The sequence below is a fragment of the Xiphophorus couchianus genome, chromosome 4, assembly GCF_001444195.1.
Source record: "Xiphophorus couchianus chromosome 4, X_couchianus-1.0, whole genome shotgun sequence".
Lineage (NCBI taxonomy): Eukaryota > Metazoa > Chordata > Actinopteri > Cyprinodontiformes > Poeciliidae > Xiphophorus > Xiphophorus couchianus.
The window spans coordinates 8803283-8823269 of record NC_040231.1 but is presented as its reverse complement, the minus strand read 5'-3'; the positions used below and the strand labels follow the sequence as shown (position 1 = coordinate 8823269).

The window sequence follows — 19987 nt, the reverse complement described above, 5'->3', positions numbered from 1 at the left end:
CCACCTTCCCTGATTCACAGTTGGTTGCATTGTCTTTGATTTTTTTAGAAGCAATTTTTGTAAAGTAGAAAGACCTTTTGGAAATGCTCCTAAAGATTTTAAGCACATGGCAGGTTTGTGTTGTGCTTTTCCTTTCCAGGTTGTTTTCACAAAGCTGGGGCTCTTGTCTAGAAGCTGAAAGCACCTTTCAGTTTCAGACTCCTCTTCTTCTCCCTCTTCTCTTTTTTCTCCTCTCCCAGTGCATTGCAATTTCTTTTCCCACCGACTGGCCTCCTGTGCATGCTGTGTGACGTATACCCCTCTCCCACCATGCTCTACCCCCTCTGTGGTCCCAAGGGGCCAAGGACCTGTTGTTGCTCTTTGAAGAGGCTGGGAGAAAAGTTTGGAGCCACTCTCTAAAGAGAAGAAAAGCCCAGCCTTTGGGAGGAGGGGTAACACCTGGCCATAGGGGCTATGTGATTTTTTCTTTTCCCATCGTGAGAAGATGTATCTGAGGTCTTGGGTTGACATCAAATTAGCTGGAGGACTGGGAGGGTCCAGGATGTTGAGGTGGCTTTAATGTCACATCAGGCGTTGTATGTCACATAGTTTACTGAAAGCTGAAGGAGTTTCTCTTTCATGACAAAGCAGAGAGGATTACTGTCAGTTGAAAAAAAATCTTATGAAATAATGACATTAGTTTTGTGTAAAATAAAACTGTCCAGACTGCACTAAATGTTTCACTGATGTTTCAGAACCATGTATTTAGAGTTTTTATGCCTGTCAAATTAGTACATTAATGCATTGGAATGGAATTTTATATGAAAGACCAGCACAAAGTACTGCATGAATTTGAAGTGGAAGTACTTTTCAAATCTTTTTTTAAGTAGGAATCTGAAAAGTGTGCTGTACATTTATTTTTATATCCTCTTAGTTTGATACCCCAAAATAAAACCCTGTGCCTAGTTAGTAAATAGTTAGTGAACAGGGTCCATGTGACTCTATTTACACCTAGTTAGTAATTAGAGTCCATGTGAGGGCTCTTGTCAAATGAGACCAAAATTAAATACTATCTTGGATAGAAAATTGATTCTGCACAGATGGGAATTTGTGGTAAAGCTTAAAAATTGTTCTTCATAAAATGCTGTCTATCCCAGGTGATCGGGGTTGAGCAATTTTGCAAAGAAGACTGGAAAAAAATAGCAGATTTTAGATATGCAAAGCTGGTAGAGACACAGTCCCAAAAGAGTGCCAGTTGTGTTTACAGTGAAAGGTGCCTCTACAAAGTGCTGTCTCAGGGGGGCTGAAAACAAATACACCAAAGTTTTAAGGTTTGGAAGAGTAAAAAATGTTCAAATCATTTTCCATGTGCTTCACAAATATGCGATAGTTCGTGTTGGTTCACCACAGAAATTTCTAATAAAATACATTGAATACATTGGTTTCAAAGTGTGAAAAATCTCAAGCAGTATAAATAAAAAAATAAAATATATCAATATTTTTGATGTTGATAGAAAGTGCCATCTTTCAATTATACATTTCAAGCATTAAGAATAGGCTACAGTCATAGACATTTTTGAGGTAAGGTATTTCAAATACAAGCTTGTATAGAAATGTAGACCTGAATCTGTTGAGCTTAGCTATAGAAGTCACTTAATGTACCTCCATTTGTGAAAAAAAAAAATCTTCAGCTGTCACCGAATGTAGCAACCACAAATAAAAGTGCAATTTGGCACATTATCAGTCTGAGACGAATGCTTGTGTTTGTGTATATCTGTTCCTTGCGTGTGCATGCAAGTGTGCGTATGTCTGAAGTCAGCTGTCCGGATGCACTCCAGAGATCAAAGGCTTCTTTGGGAATGCGCTCTGAATCTCAGGGGATTAGCAGCTGAGATTGTGCTTTGTCTCCCCAAATATATGCTCAGTTTGGAGCAACGGATAGCTGTTGATCAAAGTGTCTCCCTAGCTAAAGGATTTTGTTGCACACTTGAGGGTGATGTTTATTTCAAAACCCCTAAAGAACGGATACATTCTGAAGATGTTTTCATTTATTTGGCTGGACTGGATTTTTATTTTATATAATATATTCCTTTGTTGAGTGGAGACAATGGGTTAAAGGAACAGAAAGGGAAGGAAAGTGTAAAACGTTTAATCCAATAGATTTGCTGTTATTTCAGTCAGTATGCCAAAGGGAATTCATACTCCTCAAACTTTCTATTTTCTGCCACATTATAACCACATAGTCCAAGGCGTTTTATTTGATTGACCAACAAAAAGTCATGCAAAACTGTGAACTGGAAGGAAAATAATATCTGTTTTTCATAGAAAGATTTGAAAAGTTTGAAAAGTCAGCTTTTAATTTGAGCTGGACCAATTACTTGCAGGGCTGCAGAGATAAATAGTGTCAACAAACAAATGTGTTAAGAGCTAATAGATATGGATTTAAAAAATCTGGCCTTTTTGCAGTCGTAGCAGTAGCAGTGTGAATGATTTTCTTAGGACTCACTTTACAGTAGAACAGTCAAACAAAAACATACAGCCAGAGCTACAAGGTAAGAGCTTAGATCAAAGCATACTGATGTGTTAGAATGGCCCAGTCAAAGACCAGACTTATGTCCAATTTAGAATCCAGAGCAGGTCTTAAAAATGGCTAATCACAAACTCTTTCTATCACAACTAACAAAGCTTTAGCTATGTAGCAATGACGAATGAGCAATTACTTTTTCTCTTGATGTTCAAAGTTTGTAGAATCAAACGACTTTCAACTTTAAATGCAGCAAAAGGATATTCGGCAATGCATTACTCAGAGAGACTGAATGCAAATACACACCAAACCTTACAGATATTTTTTCCTATTCAGAGCTATGCACTACATTGTGTAAAAATACATGGCAGTTTGTGGTTGTAACATGATAAAGTGTCAAAAAGGTGCAGCAAGGGATCTTTCCAGTTAGGCAAGGCAATGCAGATCAGAAAGACTTTTTGGACCTAGCGTGCCTTTAACACAGAACAAAAAGGCAACACATCCATTTCCATCTGGCTCTTTTCCTCAGTGGGAGGGACCTAAACCTTTATTTCAGTTTCAAAAACTTTCTTAGCTGCCAGAGATATTTATTGGCTCCAGATCTCATTGGTTGTGATGATGACATAAAAAATGCTGATTTTTGCTCCCTTTTGATATGATATTATAGGCTCCATAATAAGGACAATGACTGCTTGCAGTCTGTTGGTAACATCATAGTCTCTCTGTTATTTCATCTATAAAATCCATCATCCGCTTCCAGCTTTCAAGCAATATTTGCTTACCCTTGAGAGATGTGTTTAGCACTCTGAAAAGTTTTATGTTTGAACACTGTTAAAATAGTGTAAGGAGGAAAAGAATCAGTCTTTAATATGTTTTCTTTTAGTAAATGCATTAAATGCTCCGCATAGGTACGTCTTCTATTCTTTGTACTCAGACCTTCAGATATGTATAAGATTTCCTCAAGTAATAGCACACAGATGCATCAGTGTGAGCTTAGGTCATATTACAAGGAGGGAGAGGGTTTTGTTTGTGTGGGTCTGGGAGTCGCTCTAGGTTAGCGGGGCCTTTATGGTAGTTCTGGGCTTTCTTTGGGAGTTCAGTGCTCATTTTAATTAACCACATAAATGGCTCTGTTGAAGTGGATTTTTAAGTGTTTAAATCCTGAATAATTCTCTGCTGTTTGTTTATCTGACTCCCCTGTGGACCGCGCTTAGGCCCATGCGGTAAGTGCTGAATAATTGGACCGAGAACTCAAAAGTGTCTCTCAGATGTGACGAGATGGGCATCTGCATAAAACTGCTATCAAGCTCTCATGAGACTGAGCACATGCAGAGGAGCATGCATGCACAATGAAATCTGGAGGCAGTCCCAAATCTGAATCTGCACATTACCCGTGTGTTTAGCCTAATATGCGAATCCATTTATCACTGCTAACAGAGTCCCAGCATGGATCCTCTCCTTTTGTTTGTTTTACTAACAGGATCTAGGGAAATGCCAGTGATGTGTGCTCCACAGTTTCCATGAGCCCTGGTGTATTCATCCTCCTTGTGTTTGCATGCTTTAGTGACCGGGGCTTTGAGGCCACCTGAGGTGGAGGGAATGGAGGAAGTAAATTTAGGTAAACAGATGTTGGAGAGCATTGTGCCTCTCCCTGACAGAAGTTCAAGTCCGTTTTGGCTCTTCCTGTGGCGCCAAGCTGGGAAGAGGTCTGGATTGTCTTATACGGGATGTTTTTAGCTGAAGGAAAATTAAACAGAAGATTGGCCCTTCTGAAAGGAAAGCTGTCTGTCCCTGGTGGATTTACACCCAGAGGATCTCACTCTCCAGATGAGGTAGAGCAAATCAGTCCACTGCTCCTGAAAGGGTTCTGTGGCCTACCATCAAACTCACCAAAAAATTTAAACATAACTACAAATCCAGGTCTATAGTGGAGCTGGACAATAAATCTATAATAATGCGTATTGTGACAGACATCTGATCAATGTCAATAGATAAAATATCTGAAAGAATATTCAATAAGTCGAGAACTGCACAGTATTATGGGAGATGTAGACAGAGGATAGGCTTTACCCACTCAATCAACCCTCTCAAGGTTGGTGGCATCAACTATCTCACTCACTCTTTGGTTACCTAGCAACAACGTGTTACCTTACCTGCATCATAACTGCTTAAAAATAACAAAAACAAAGGTGTGGAATGAAAATGGTAGGTAAAAAAGGAATGGTCATGCCTTCACTTTGGTAGTATTTTAGATATTTAAAACAAAAAACTCGTCAGTAATTATCAATATCGACTGCAATGGAACGCTTATGTCATTATAGGTTTTTCATTCTTCTCATCTAGTCACTGTCTTAAGACAGATTTTCATTTTTACTGTTTTGGGATCTAACGGACTTTTAAAAATGGTTGAAACCCCAAAAATGTTCACAGCCATTTCTGAAGATTTTGAGTGCAGGTTTGCTTCTGGAACTTTTCTTAAATATCTAAAATTAAAAACAGAAATGTTCTTCCCTCTCTGCTTCACACAGGGAATGTGACAATGTAGCCCATGTCCTGGATACGTCTGTGTGTGGTGGCTTTTAAAGCACTGCCTCCAGCTTTTGGTCACATCTTGAGAGTCTCCACAAACCTTTCAATGGTCATTGCTCATAACCTACTCAAGGTTTTGTTTTTTGTTTTCCATATTGCTTATGCTTTTTTCTGTAGCAGTTTTCCTTCCATTCAACTTTCCAGAGATAGGCTTTTAAACGACACATTTAGCATCACGTGTAAACAGCTTGCAAATTGCTAATTAGGAGGGGTAAAATGACCACATCTGTATTAAAAATCCTTTATGTGTCTTTAGATGTAATATTAAAATTTTTAGTGAAATTGGATTTTGTGTAAGCCATATTCATCAGAATTAACAGCAATAAATGTTTTAATTATTTCACTGTGTGTAAGTAAAATATATGAACTTAGCTTTAAACTATTTTCTAGTGATCTTTTAATTTATTGAGTTGCACCTGTAAGTCTGTTTTAGCTTTCATATTGTCAAACTGCCAAATGCAACTGTGGATGCTCCATGTTCGTTATGGTGAACATTGATTCAAGCCACTAATTCCAGTCAGCTATGAATAGAAACGCATATCTGGCACCCACACACTTGTATATAGAAGTTGATGTGTCTATTTCTGCTGCTATGTTTACTTGCTAACTTAAAACACTCTGTAATTACATAGATTTTAAATCTACAGTTTAAAGGTCAGATGTGAGGGATGTTTTGAGGTGGTGGCTTGTGGCTGGCAGGACGTCTGCTCCAAACATGGTGTGTGTCAGTGCATGACGGGGTGTGTCTGTGTGTGTGCACAGGCAGTAAGGAAGAATGTGGCCACCTTGGTGTGTAGGTTAGTCCCATCTGGCTAGCATGAACACTTCAGAGATTTCATAACTGCTACCTACCACATTGAGCTCTCCAATCTTAATTCAAGTGACAGGGTCTAGCTGCAGCCTTTGTGTAAACTTTACTGTGAACTGTCATCTGGAGCATTTGTAGAACATCTGATTATATCAGTCAGACTTTCTGATCCTCTATTGCTTCTCTTTTTGAAAATCTTATAGTCTTGGTAGTAAGTAGTATAAACTAAGACTTAAAAACTTATATTTTGACAATTTTAGCTATATGCTTAATGTTCTTAATGTCATTACACAAAAAGTGGAAAAGTAATTCCTGTAACTTTGTAATCAGGTGTCTTCCTTTAAAATGGAAAGTTATTGTAGGAAAATCTTAGTTAACCAACAATTGTAACAATATGCACAGAAGACCTTTTAGAAAGACTTATGATGCATGGCCTGACAAATCAAAGAGGTCTGCCATCTAATTTGGTTTTGGGAGAAGGTGCCAGTCACTTTCTTGATGCCCTTGAGATACTTTTCCTTGCTTATGTTCCTCTGACCCTTTACACCAGTTGAATCATTTGCCTGACCCCACCAAAACAAACTGAGAGAACATGGAGATCTTTGACTGATCACCCACAACAACCAGATGTTTTTTAGAATCATAGTCCATGATGTCAGCACTCAAAAACTTGAACTTTTGGACTTCAAATCTGTTCTGTTTTTGTTGGATTTGTGACACACACCTGGACTGGACTGTAAAATTATGGTTTGTACATAATAGCTCCATCAGCGAGTCATGATTCTTTTGTAATTGCCACACTAGCAGAACCTTTTTAGGGGGATAAGATGAGGTTTCATGCAGTAAATACACAGAGCCATAATGCTTCATTGTTGTTAAGTAATAACTGGGTTAGTAGTATTGGATGCTACTAACCCATTTGCTCACTCCTCTCTTTCGTAGTTGTCATCACAATATCCTTTGTATGCTAATCTCTAATTGGCATACAAAGCATGAATGCATTTGTAGTCAGCTACTAGATGTATCCTGATTAATACGATTGTACAGACAAAAAGACTTGTGCAACTATCCAATTTAGTTGTTGTATATCTAGTAACACGTTTTGCATTATTTTTGTCAATGATATTAAAGGACCATTCAACAGAGGGTGTTTTTCTGAGTAACGGTTGCACTGGTAATCACCTGCTTGCAGGCGCATTGTACATTTGAAGTAAAGTAAGTGGATGTTTTATTTAGACTTATTCAAAGTTAGTTAATAATGTATCAGAAACCTACAGTGGAAAACAAAGAGTTGAGTTGGCACACACCGGCAAGAGGCCTTTAGACCTTTGATCTCAAAGGTTCTCTTTTCACCTCTCTGCTGATATAGAGCTTTGATAAAATGCGTTATAAATCTTAACTGCTGTGGTTACATATTTTTCAAAGGCTAATAAAGGCTATTACATTAACTAACAGGTAGGGCTTAGCGCCTCAGGGGTTTCCAGAGCTATAAAAGCGTTTTTGTTGCAGGTGTTAAAGTTTTGTAAATGGGTCGTTAAAGTGTTGGCCAACTTCACACATAGAACACAAAAAAGCAAAAAGGGAGAGAGATTACTTCAAATCAGCATGTTTCTGAAACAGAGAGATGAGTGCTTTAAATCTCTGCTAATATTCCATGGAGCTTTTCAGGAGGCAGCCTTTGATGTGGGTGAGGTAATGTGACCAGGTGTGTTTGCAATGTAAATTCAACGTGGAGAAATGATTAGGGACTGTGCACAATCATTCTGCAAAAGGAAAGGATCCAGTATCAGCTTCTTGTTCATTTTGAAAAAACCCCCAAAACAAAACAAAAACAATCAATTAGGAGAAAAACAGCTCATGTCTTCTAAGTCTCTTTTATGGCAATAACCCAAGCTTAATTTAATTCTTGCTGCAATATGACTGGATGCATTGCAGAGATGACTTCAACAAGAACAACACAGTAGCAAAAAAGACTTTTGCTAATAATACCTCAACTGGTACGAGAAGGAAAGTGTCTAAACTATATACTAAAAGATTGGACAGTTTAACATCTGCTAACAATGTTTTTACAAAGACAATTCATTAGATTTTTTTATTTGACACCAACAGGTGTTTAACCTATTTCTAACTTTTTCTTTAAAAATAAATCAACATCTAGATTTTTAGTGAGGCACATATCACCGTGTATTCATTTTAAAATCATTCCAAACCATTTATAGCAGATTTTCCATGTTGATTTAAATGTTCTGAAAAAGATTTAAGATGTTAAATAAAAGTATGTCCAACATATATATACAGAGTAGCTTCAAAGATCAAAGTTTTACTCTCATGAGTTAAACTAAAGAAATGTGTTCATGATTTAGCCATAGGAAATAGACGAGGTGAAAATGTCACACATCAGAGAGTTTGAAAGTAAAAACTGCTGGTGTTTTTAAAGATGAATTCAACAGCCTTTCTCACTTTTACCAAAAAATATCTTGATGATTCCCAAGACTTTTTTGAAAATGTTCAGCGGACTGATGAGACAAAAGTGGATGGCTTTGGAAGTTGTGGGCACCGTTACATCTGACATCTTGCATTTCACAGAAAGAACATCGTGCTTGCAGTCAAACAAAAGGATAGGAATGTGATGTTATGCAACACCTGCATGTCTACCACTGAATGGCTCCAGAAAGGAAAAAAGGTTTTTGGAGAGGTCTGATTGAGAAGCTGTGTCATGACCCTAAATGGGCTGTTCATCATCAAAATCCCTCCCAAAGCTGCTGAGTTAAAATAATTCCTCAAATTAGAGTGAGTCAAACTCTTCCTCACCAATTTAAAAGACTCGTCCATGGTTGTTTCAAATTCTCAATGGGAATCTTTGCCACTGAGAGTGATACTTAGGCTTAAGGGACATTTACTTTTCACATAGGGCAGCATTGATTTGAATAGCTTTTAATCATTAATATAAACCTCTTCTGGTGTTTACTCAGGCTATCTTAGAGTGGCATTAAAATTTGTTTAATAATCTGAAATATGTACTGTAAATGTGACCAAAAAAAAGGCTAAAACAGAAAGAATCTGAGGGAGCAAATGCTTTTTTTAAACCTTTATAAATTCTATAACATAATATGATTGCATGCATCTGTATTTGTGTGTGTGGGGGGTGTGTGCGTGTGTGTGTGAGGAGCATCCCAGCATGACCTTAACAGGATAAGGCCTCAGGCATGTGTGGACTCCTCAGACCCTTTTAGCTTTGTGTGTTGCTGACCATGTACGCTTTAATCATGGAGCTGCTTACTCCAACCTGCCTGGTGATGGATCCCAACTCCATGGCTATAATTTCCTTCCTGGGGTGCAGGAAGAGAGGCGAGTGTGATGTGACTGAAGGGTGTCAAGCATGGGGCCACCAAGTCTGGAAGGAAAATGTCCCTCTTTGAAGTTGCAACATCAAATCATAATGCTGGATCTTATTATTGGAAGGAAATTGGATAGGTCTATTAATAACGTGCTTGTTTTTCTATTTAGTTTAATTATGGTACTTTACTATGGAACAGCAAACAAGATATATATATATTTTTTTAATCGCCCCCCCAAGGGGTCTTTTTGTGGGCTCTAGTGTCCCTTTTTTCAAAGTAGGCTGACAGGAAATGGGGAAAGAGAGGGAGGAAGACATGCGGTAAACGTCGTCGGGTCCGGGAGTCGAACCCGCGACAGCCGCATCGAGGCCATGTTGCCTCTGAATGTGGGTCGCGCTAACCACTCCGCCACCACGGCATGCCCGCAAACAAGATATTTGAGTGGGAATTTAATCACCTAATTTTGGCAAGTTGCTTCACAATAAAATGATCTATCTTATGTTTTGATCAACTGAAAGATATTCAAGGCACAGCATCAAAACATTTACAATACGTGACCTCTGGAAAGGCTTTGAATTTCTTATCAAAGGCATAAAATTAAACTTTGAAACAGAAAAGATAAAATTAACTTTTACCTGCACACTGCAGATGATATGACTGTTGTGCCTTTTACCAGTTTGTTGTACAATTTTGAGCAGATGTAATGTAATACCTTGCCTCACTGGATCACATGATAATAAGGCTAGAAAAAAATTCTGATTTATATTATGTTGCTGAAGAGAAATGCATAAAGATCAACTTGTCATGGCTGCCACTGTGAAGGTGTTGTCTGAAAATCATCCCAATCTCCTGTTCCACTGTGTCTCGCGTCAGCTTTACTACGCTATATGATTATCTGAGATCTTTATTTCATGTGTGAAAACGAACCCCTTTGAAGCTTCACTCAGAGGCAGTGCGTTGCTTCACCACCTCGCGTCAACACCTTCTATCTTGGCTCCATCTCTGGGCGTCATGTTTTACTGCTACGTGGCACTTTGAGTAAGGCTGTTTAATGTTGCTGGAAGGTGAAGAGTGCTCCAGTTTAAAGAAGTGGGAGAGCAGCCTGGAGCCAGGTCTAAACTGCTGCTTGATGATAACTCTTGGTGCTTTTTTCCCTCTCTCCTTGAGCTACATCAGTACTCTTACCACATTTTGCAGGAGGGGCACCACTCCAGATTCCAAGGGTCGTGTTCCTTTGAAATTACCACTGGTGAATAAGTTTACTCACTTCCTCTCTTGAGGAGTTTTGTGAGATATAGCAAACCTATAATCTAATTTACAGCTGTAAGCATAATAAGAGGTAAGTTTTGTTGCTTTATAGATTTGTGTGCACTTCAACCATACAAAAGTCCACATACAATACAGCTGTTTGTTCTATTAATCAAACAAAATCAATCAGTCATTATATTTGCTAGGTGCAGAAGATTATTATTCTAAGAACAAACACAATGACAACTTCAGGCTACATGGAAGACCATATATCATGATTTTTCAAAATTTCTTTTCACTATGTACCTTCCAGTGGTCATAAAAAAGCACCAGCAAATTAATAAAAAGTTATAACATTATTTTTGGCATGCCAGACTTGAGCATCAATTCATTACACATTGGCCACCCAAGACTAAAGTGCTCAAAGTCTCCAACTTTAATTTGTGTTTATAAAAGGAACAATTTTATGGTCATTTATCTAGTGAGGAAAATAAAGTTATCAAAATGTTAAATAGCAGTAACTTGGAGACATAGCAAACAAATACCCTATGGAGGGATTTAAAAGCATTCTGTTACCAGCCTGTCTGAAATTCCCTGCATGTGGCAAAACCTGTAATTTCTACGTAATTTATGGCACAGTAGTTAGGCTACAGTTCTGACCAGCGTTTTTCCTCTGATGTGCATAGTCATACGTCAGCATGTTGCACATAATAACCCCTCATAAAAATTCATTTTATGTTAGCAAGCAATGCAGTGGTGGTTTTAACTTTTCCTTTTCACACATGATCGGTTTGGTTTTACTCGTGAGGGTTTAACTTAGCAATAATGTATATGTCATTATGTTATTCTAAGCACAGTGTCACACCACCAAAACATTTTAAGTTCAGCTAGAGCACAGATTCTTTGGCTCCAACACTGAAAAAGAAACATTTTAAAATATACTGACAACTAATGCTATAAATAATCTCCAGATTACTGATTACAATAATAAATTTATTGTTTGGAGAGAGAAGTAATCTGGAGATTACACAATCTGTGGACATCAGCAGGTGTTTTGTACTGACAGAAGACAAAAAAAGGAATAAAAAGTGCTGGAAAACATTTTTTTAACAAGTGAAACTTTATGTTCATAAACAAACTGAGGTCAGATGCTTTGGTGAAGCTCAAAATCTGAGGTGTAGCATAAACTGTGTTGCATCTTCTTTCCTCAGTTTAGGTTCCTCCTAAATCCTGTTCTTGTTCTGTGGTTCTAAATGATGATGGCATACATACTTTCACAGACATATGATTCTGGTGTATCATCCTGCACAAATGCATGTATTTGAATTTCATGTTTATCAGGTAAATTTTCAAATGTTATGTTACTGGATGGGATTTAAAACCAGCTTGAAAATAAAATTTCCCTGTTTAATATCTGGCCTGTTTGACGTAATTTCTGTTCATCTTTAACCATTGCTCTGACCGTTGGAATCCCAAAGGTGTATTCCTGCACCGGGTGGAGTACAGGGCAGGAGGCACCAGGCTGCAGCCTTAATGAGATTTTTCCTGGGTTTTTGATGGAGTGCCAGTAGTGCTGCCATTGCTCCGGAGGCCTGCCTCCACTGAGCCCTGGCGAGCGATCAGGGGGAGCTGTCGTCGGCCGCATAAATTGTCAGACTGTGTGGTGGGTCATGGAGGCAGACGGCATAGAGACTGAGAGGCCTTGTGGGACTTTCCCACAATCACACACAAGTACTTATTACTTGCACTTTAATGTACCCTTTTGCTTCAGTGACAGCCTCAGAGAAAAAACTTGGCCCACTGGAACCGTGTCTGCCGACACAAGTAAGGGAGAGCAAGAAAGACGCTAGAAGCAACTTAGTGTCCAAACTCACCAAGTCTGTTTCCTCCCAGCATGTGCTTGCTGTCTGGCTCACTTTCTGTTTTACTCTTGGTCCATACTAAGTGCAGCTTCTCTTTTACACAGAACAGTCCTGTTTAGCTGTTTTTGTTCTGGATGAACTGAGCAGAATTTCTTTCTGATTTATCTTTACACTAGTTAGTGTTGGCAAACTCAAGACTATGCTGTTTTTACCATAAGCTTAAAGAGTTAAGATTTTGTGAAAAAGTAGTGCTATCATATGTTGTCATAGGTCTGCTTAAAAATAGAATCCCTAGTGAAATATGGGAAGTTTTTTCTTTTTTACTTATTCTTTAGTAATGATTTCTTTGTATTATGTTGCAGGTGTCTATATATAAAGTGAGGACTGCAGTATAACATGAAAATTATTTTCAAAGAAGACTGAAAACTTTAAACCTAAGTTCAAATATTATTGTATTCCAGCATGTAGCTGTTAGTCATTCTTATAATTTGATGAGGGGTCAAAGTCTGACTTGGAGAAAACCAGTGTTAACTTTTGCACTCAACTAATTTGTTTTGATTAAAAAAGGCAGTGTTTGATTGCTCACTGTGGTTAGAGATTTGTGTTTTAATATTATGCCATTGCTTAGTTATTTTCACATGGAAGTTTGTTTCTGTAAATCTGTTAAACTCTATCAAACTCTGAGTTATATCATGTTTTATGATTACTGCTTCAGTCAAGCAAAGTCAGGATTATTTTTGATGCTGCTGTTTGTTTTGTTGTTGCTCCTCACTACGAATCTAATCTAATGACTTTCTAATATAGTATCTAGCTGGTACTAAAAAGGGGTGGAAAAATTGTCCTAGATTTAAAAATGAAAGCCACAGCTTTGAAATTTAGTTACTATCAGAAATGTTTTGATGGATTCTTCTTCTGGATTCTTACCAGCTTCTCATTGCTAAAAATTATTCATGATTTGACTTTGTTGTGACTAATATTACTGTAGGAGAAAGGAATGACCCCATCAATGACTTTAATTCAGTCAGTGTTATTACTGCAAAATTTACTTATATGGCTTAACCATATCCATGAAGTGGGTTATTGATGAATTTTAACTCTAGACAGCAAAGCAAACATGTTTTCAGCCCTAATGACAATAGTAGATTGTGGCCTGTGAATGGCACTGATGCACTGATCAGTGAAGAGGTCGAGCAATAAATCACTTCCTTTGAAAGGAATTTAGCTACTTTAAAACACACAGGGGCATTCTTATGAGTCCTAAAAGAAGCTCTGAAGAATCTGGCTGCCATTGAAAGCAAAAGGCTTCACGCTCTGCTTTCCACAGGCCATTAAACGCCATGTCTGGAAAATTGTTTTAGCTGGTCTCATGGGTAGTGAAATTTGTTAGTTTGTGTCCTGAACCAACCCTGCACCTCTGACTCATTGCTGGAGGTCTCATGGACAGATTTATTAAGTTGAAACAAAAAGCAGAAAGAAATGGACACCAAATCATGACCAAATTCAGTTTTTCTTACCAGCGTTGGTCTATGTCATGCATATATGCCTCTGCTGTTGTACTACTACATTTTGAGGTTTGGGTTTTCAGGGCACTGAAACTTCTGTGACCCCTGACTTTCTAAGGGTCCTACAGGAATCTGCAACTAGCTCTTTACTCTTTCCAAAGTAGATTAATGTCTCCTATATGACTGTGTGCAAGAATTATGAATTGGTAGCTACATTTCAAGTCTTGCCTTAGATTCTCAACCAGATTTAGTTTGGACGTTTTTCTTTGGGCTATCATGACATGTAATTATTATTTGGTCCAAACCATTCCTACAATGTTTCACCATATAAGAGCTGTTTAGTGCTCTTGTTAATTTTAAAACTGGACTTTACATACCTTTGTTCTGTAAAGTTTTCAATAAAGGTCAGATTTTTGGAGAACAAACCTAGCTTTAAAAAATTTGGTTACGGTAATTTGTTACAAGTCATATTTTTGTTCTTTTACAGTAAAAGCAGGAATATTAAAAATAATCACGGCTTATTTTTGTGCGGTTTGGCATTTTTTCTCTTCTGGTAAGCCTCTGCAAAAGCTTGAAATACTTGAGCTATGCCTATCAAGTGATATCATGACCTATGATTTTTTTAATTAATAATATTTGTATTTGGTGGTTGAAAATGATTTATTCTAGAAGAACATGTTTGTATGTGTGCATTATAGCATGTGTTTGTGCATGGAAAGTGTAAAAAATGTGATTTATTTTGTTATTAATGACCAATGTGAATCCTGATGTATCCCCAGTTTACTAACATTTGTACATTAGTACATTGATCTTGTCCCTTTTTCTCATGACAGTGTCTAACCTCTTAAAGGCTTTAAAACTTTTAGAAACACAAAAATCAAATTGAAGACGAGAATTTCTTAGATTTTTTTTTTGTGAATCTTCAATTTGAGCTGTCATGCAAGTTTTACATGTTTCCCTGTATTATTTAATTGCTAATATATACTTTTGCCAGGCAAAGGTTGTGATTATTTCTGTTGAATTGGGTGATTGTGAAAGTTAACACAGGTTATCTAGTATGTCAAAGTTTAGAAAGCTAATTGAAAATGTTTAGGTAGTTAGAAGGCTCGGTGTGGTTCACGGTTCCCATCAGAGACTGAGGGGTTTTGTGACGCTGGAGATTTGCTTTACAAAATATGATTTTGTGCAAATATTGGAGTGAATTAAAAATAACATTGAATTAAACCAGTTCCAGACTGACACGCACAGCACTGAGGCTAAAACTTCTATAAGTTAAACCAAATGCAAAGCAAGGCAATCTATTCTACATCTGTATTTGCCTTTCAAACTGAAGCAGATAAACATTAACCATTGCTGAAATTATAATGATATACAATATTTATAAAGAAATAGTAATAGTATTTTAACACTATTCACCACTTATGTTTAGGTCAGTTCTGTTTTAAAATCCTGAGAGACTCATAAAAATCTTGACTTGACATCACAAACAGGAAATACAACATCCCAGCTGCTCGTTTTGGTGCATCAGCCTTTATGTCTTCATTCAGCACTAGTTATTCTCTGACTGTGGCCACCCACAGCGCTACACTCTGGCCACCATCAAACCCAGAAGGTCATAATAATAATATCTGACCTCCTTCCATCCTTGATCTCATACTCTGATATGTAAACCATAATTTATATGAGGACGAAATTGACTTTGAACTTACATGGCCATTCAAGGACACCGTTAACATAGTTAGAGATCACTTTACAAAGCTAGTGATAGAAACCTGTTTTTATTATTAACTGTGTTAATAATAATGATTTCTCAAAATATAACAACAGATGAGTATTTCATTTTGATTGTTATAAAATATTTAGTGTTTATATTTTGATAAACATAAAAATTGCAGATAAACTTACAGGGAATCTCTTTTATTTATTGTAGTTATTGTGGTACCATGTTAGAACTTGAAGTAGTTTTTATTTACATCACTGTTTTAAAAACTTGTAGGCAAATAGATACAGTGTTTGTTGATTAGGGAATAAATGTCTTATTTGTTTATATTCAGATGCAGCATTTTTCCTTAAATAACCTATTTACACGATCTAGTAAAAAGTATCTACGGTAAGCCTTTTGAACTTTTACATGTTGCCTTATGTAACAAATAGAATTTTAAAAACATTTTTGGGTGATTTTATGTGTTAAATAAACAGTCTCCGTTGTATTTGGCCTGCATCCAACAAATGTGTGCTGGAAAAATAATACTTCAAATCAGCCTAAACAAGCCATGGTGGCAGCATCATGCTGCCAAGACCCTTGATCTGTGTTAGCATTGCTGTTGACAAGGAATCCAATTCGAGCAAGAATGGGCAGAAATTCAGTGTTTTGTGTGCAAAATGTATTTATTTCCAGCAAAATGTGTTTAATGCATGGAAGTTTTGCAAATACATGCTTAGGCATTGTTGTTTAACCAGCGATCTGAATCTAGGACTAGCAGACCGATTGTTTACATTAGAAATGTTGCTGGTAGATCTTTGCCTGCGTGTGAATGTTTTGTGGTTGTCAGTATGTGAGTAATGGTTTTCCAGCCAAATGACTGTAGCACCACACGGATACTGAAGCCAGATATTTTCCACAGCTAAGCCTGTGGATCACATGTCCCTCCAGTCTCTGTGGTATGCACCAACAGGCATGGTGTCCCAAGTATGGATAAAAACAACCCGCCTGGACGTATCCTTCGATTATGATAGTGAGTCACAGAAATAGCTTTACTACCGGACCTCTCACTCAGATTCCAGTACAGTCAGATACTGTGATTTAGATGCTTGTTCCGTCATCTGAAATCTAACTGCCAATCTTGTGCTCATTTTGCTGGAGTCCTGCAATTACTGTGCCTTTAAACTTTCCACTGCTGTTTAAGCTCAGCTTGCAGCTGTCAAACTTTGTTCTTATATAGATATGCGAAAGCTGTAATTTAAATGCTGGCATTTTGTTGGTGATGTAAGGGCAACTTTTTGAGAAGACTGATCTTTGCTCTTTGTTTGACATATGTAATGACTTCTTTTACATGAGTGCAAAACATTGATTTTGTATATCTTGTTTTTATTCTGTCTCTGTAGGACTCATTGGTTGATGCGTGTGGTGAGAGGATCATTGATGAACACTATCGTTTAGAAGGTAAGCCTGATTCTCATGTAAAACACCAACCCATTTCATTGATTTTGCTTCAGTTTGCACTGTTAATTATATATGTACATTAGTTTTCAGTTAGCAAATAACAGCAAAGCAAACATCAATATAATATCTCACCAAAGCAAACGTTTTCTCCCCTTTTCTCTCCTGAAAGCAAACTAAAAATAGAGTAAGTTAATAAACAAATGAGCAAGTAACATGATATCAATTTCCACTTTAATTCAGTTTTATTCAGTTCTGTTGTTGATTAAGTTGAATTAGTCTGTCACCCGTTTTCCCAACCCACTCTCTAATGTCTCCTTTAAACTCTTATGTTGCCTTCTTCTCAAACGCCCCCTTCACTTCTTATCTGCCACTCTTCAGCTGCTGTAGGCAGAGTGCTTCAGTTCCTCCATTTTTTTCTCTGATGTGATCCTGGATTAAGTGCTCTGGGAGGAGAAAGTCTCCCTCCCATTTAAAGACAGTGCTGGACGTGAGGTGCAGGCTGATATCTACCATTTAACGAGGCCGGCCCAGAATTTGGAAGAAAAGCAAAATAAATTTGGCCTTTGCTTTAGTTCAGCTTCCCTGGGTTGTACCAGAAAGAGGAGAGATAATGTGTCTTGGTCAAAGCTGTCCTCCCCTGAAGACAGATGTTGCTAATTAGACTACACTGCTCTATTCATCCCATGAGATTAACAGGCAAAGTGAAAATCTGGGAACTTTCCTGTCTTTCTAAAAGTCTCAGTCAATCAATCAACTACACCTTGATGCCTGTTACCAGCCCTTAACCTCCATTGACTTCTTACATAACAAATAATAGTTAACACATAGAGAGAACTATGAAGAACTCCTGCATGATTCACAGATAACTCAGTGATATTAAAAAGTAGAGCAAATTAAAAAAACGGCTATGGAGAAAATACAGAAAGCCAGCACAAAAGAACATCAAGGGGAGAGGAAAGACTTCTTTCTGTAAGGCAGGAAGAAGTACATCCGGAGAAAGTTTTTATGGGGATTAAAAGACAACTTTTCTGCTAAAATTGCGAAGGAAATGAGATGAAATCCGAGATGAAAGAACCCAAAGGATATGTTGCAAAATTACTACCTGGATTCATATGCAAAAGCACAAACAGCCTTTGAAGAACCTCAGTAATTGAAATAAAAGTTATATTTTGAAAGAAGTTCTTCAAATGCTGGACATTTTCGTAGTAATTTACCGCTGTCGGTGTTTATGAGACCCAGTTATGTCTAACACGGCATTTCAAATCAGCCGACTCCTCATGGTACGTGGCAGCTCTCCCAACCTGCCATGGTTTGCATGTGTGTGAAAAATAGTCCTGCACGTGTGTAGAAAGCTTGGCGGGTGCCAGCCTCTGCTGTTTTCGTCTCGCCCCTTGGATCTGATGTGCGGTCAATTCCTTGGCTGCAGTTTCACTTGTAAGGAGCCGGTTTCTGTCTGCGACGGGGAAGGGGTCAGCAAGGGAGGAGGGTGACAGCAGATTACTGTTACTCCTCCCGGAATTTCATTAGCTCCAAGATAAGTATCTCCTCGCCATATTGAGCCTGCTACTGAACAGATTTACCCTTGCACACAATGTTCCCTTTGAGCACCTCAAACGATCAGACAGCAGGACCCCAAGTGTTGCTCCTCTCCAAAAAGTTGGTAAAAGCTCCCTGGGATGAAGCCTTTCATTTCTGGCATTCTCCCCCACCCAGGTCCGCTTTGATCTTCGTTGGATCAGGAGGAAAGAAATTGGTCTGTTGTGTCTGCTCTATTGGCGAACAAACAAACAGCGTTTCAAATTTGACTTGGCTTAATTAATTAATGATTCTGTTTTACATCTGGTCTGATCCTCTTCCAAAAGGTTTGAGAATAGAACTTCAAAGTGCGGCAGGATGAGAGGATGGGGGAGAAGGGCGTGGTCTGTGTGACTTTATGGGTGTGTGCTGCCTCTGTTTACTGTGAACGTACTGCATAGGTTTTTAATCCATGTTAAATGGAGCTCATAAAGCATCCTTGACTGAGACAAACCTATAGAAATCTGCAAGGATCGAGCATGAAAATTCCTGCTTAACTGTAAGTTATGTGGACTTGTGAAGAAACCCACATATAAGTGTAAAAGAAAAATACTTTCACAATTTTAAAGGGGGGCAGCTAATGTTGCTGCTTTAGCTCTGACCCAAGATCCACCATGATAAGACCCTTGAAATATAAAAATCTTTGTAATATTTTGATCCAGCATGACAAATAGGCATCCATGTGACATTGAATTATCCAATAGCATGCCAGTGTGATCTGTCACTTTGGACATTTTAAATCAATCCCTTGTAATGAAGAAAAACAAGGGTTGCACAAATAAATTGGATTATTAACTCCACATTCATATAATCATTCATATAATTCATTGGTTATTGCGCAAAAAATATTTTGATTTTATTCCAGACAGTGCCTTTACTGAGTCTCAAAAGGATTCATTGTTCTATTAGGAATCAGAGAGACAAATATGTTAAGATTCTGGGTTTTTCCTGACATACTGTTCAAATCTTTAACTCAATAATGTGCCTGCTGTGTAAAATGTGACCATCTGATCAGTGTTTTATGACTCTGGGTCTGCCATCCTTCAATGCTGGTTTCCAGTGACACCTCCACCATGGTAGTAATTGGCACCAGCTACATTGGACTGAGTTTGTTAGGGTCATTTGCTGTCACTCTTGTTTCTTTGTTTATGCAGTTTGCTTAACTTCACTGGAAGGCAACAAACATTTAGGTCTGTCATAAAACAAAGAATGAATATATGGGGAAAAAAAAATCTTATGCTCATTGTTAGGTATGATGGAGGATGATGATGCTGAGGGCTTGTGTGTCTTATGCTTTTTAAGTCTGTTAGTTTATGTTATCACAAGGTCATTGAATTACCAGGGCATTTTAAATAGAAATGTTGTAAATTCTGCCTGAAACTGGAAAAGTGGTAATCAC

General features: G+C 37.8%; 1 protein-coding gene across 1 annotated transcript in view; it reads left to right on the top strand.

The window, feature by feature from the left end:
• Positions 1 to 19987, top strand: part of nkd1 (NKD inhibitor of WNT signaling pathway 1) — a 35188-nt gene that overhangs the window by 5268 nt on the left and 9933 nt on the right. Inside the window, exon 4 of the mRNA XM_028014964.1 lies at positions 16956 to 17013. Within this exon, the coding sequence (XP_027870765.1) occupies positions 16956 to 17013 (58 nt within the window). The remainder of the gene's footprint in view (positions 1 to 16955; positions 17014 to 19987) is intronic.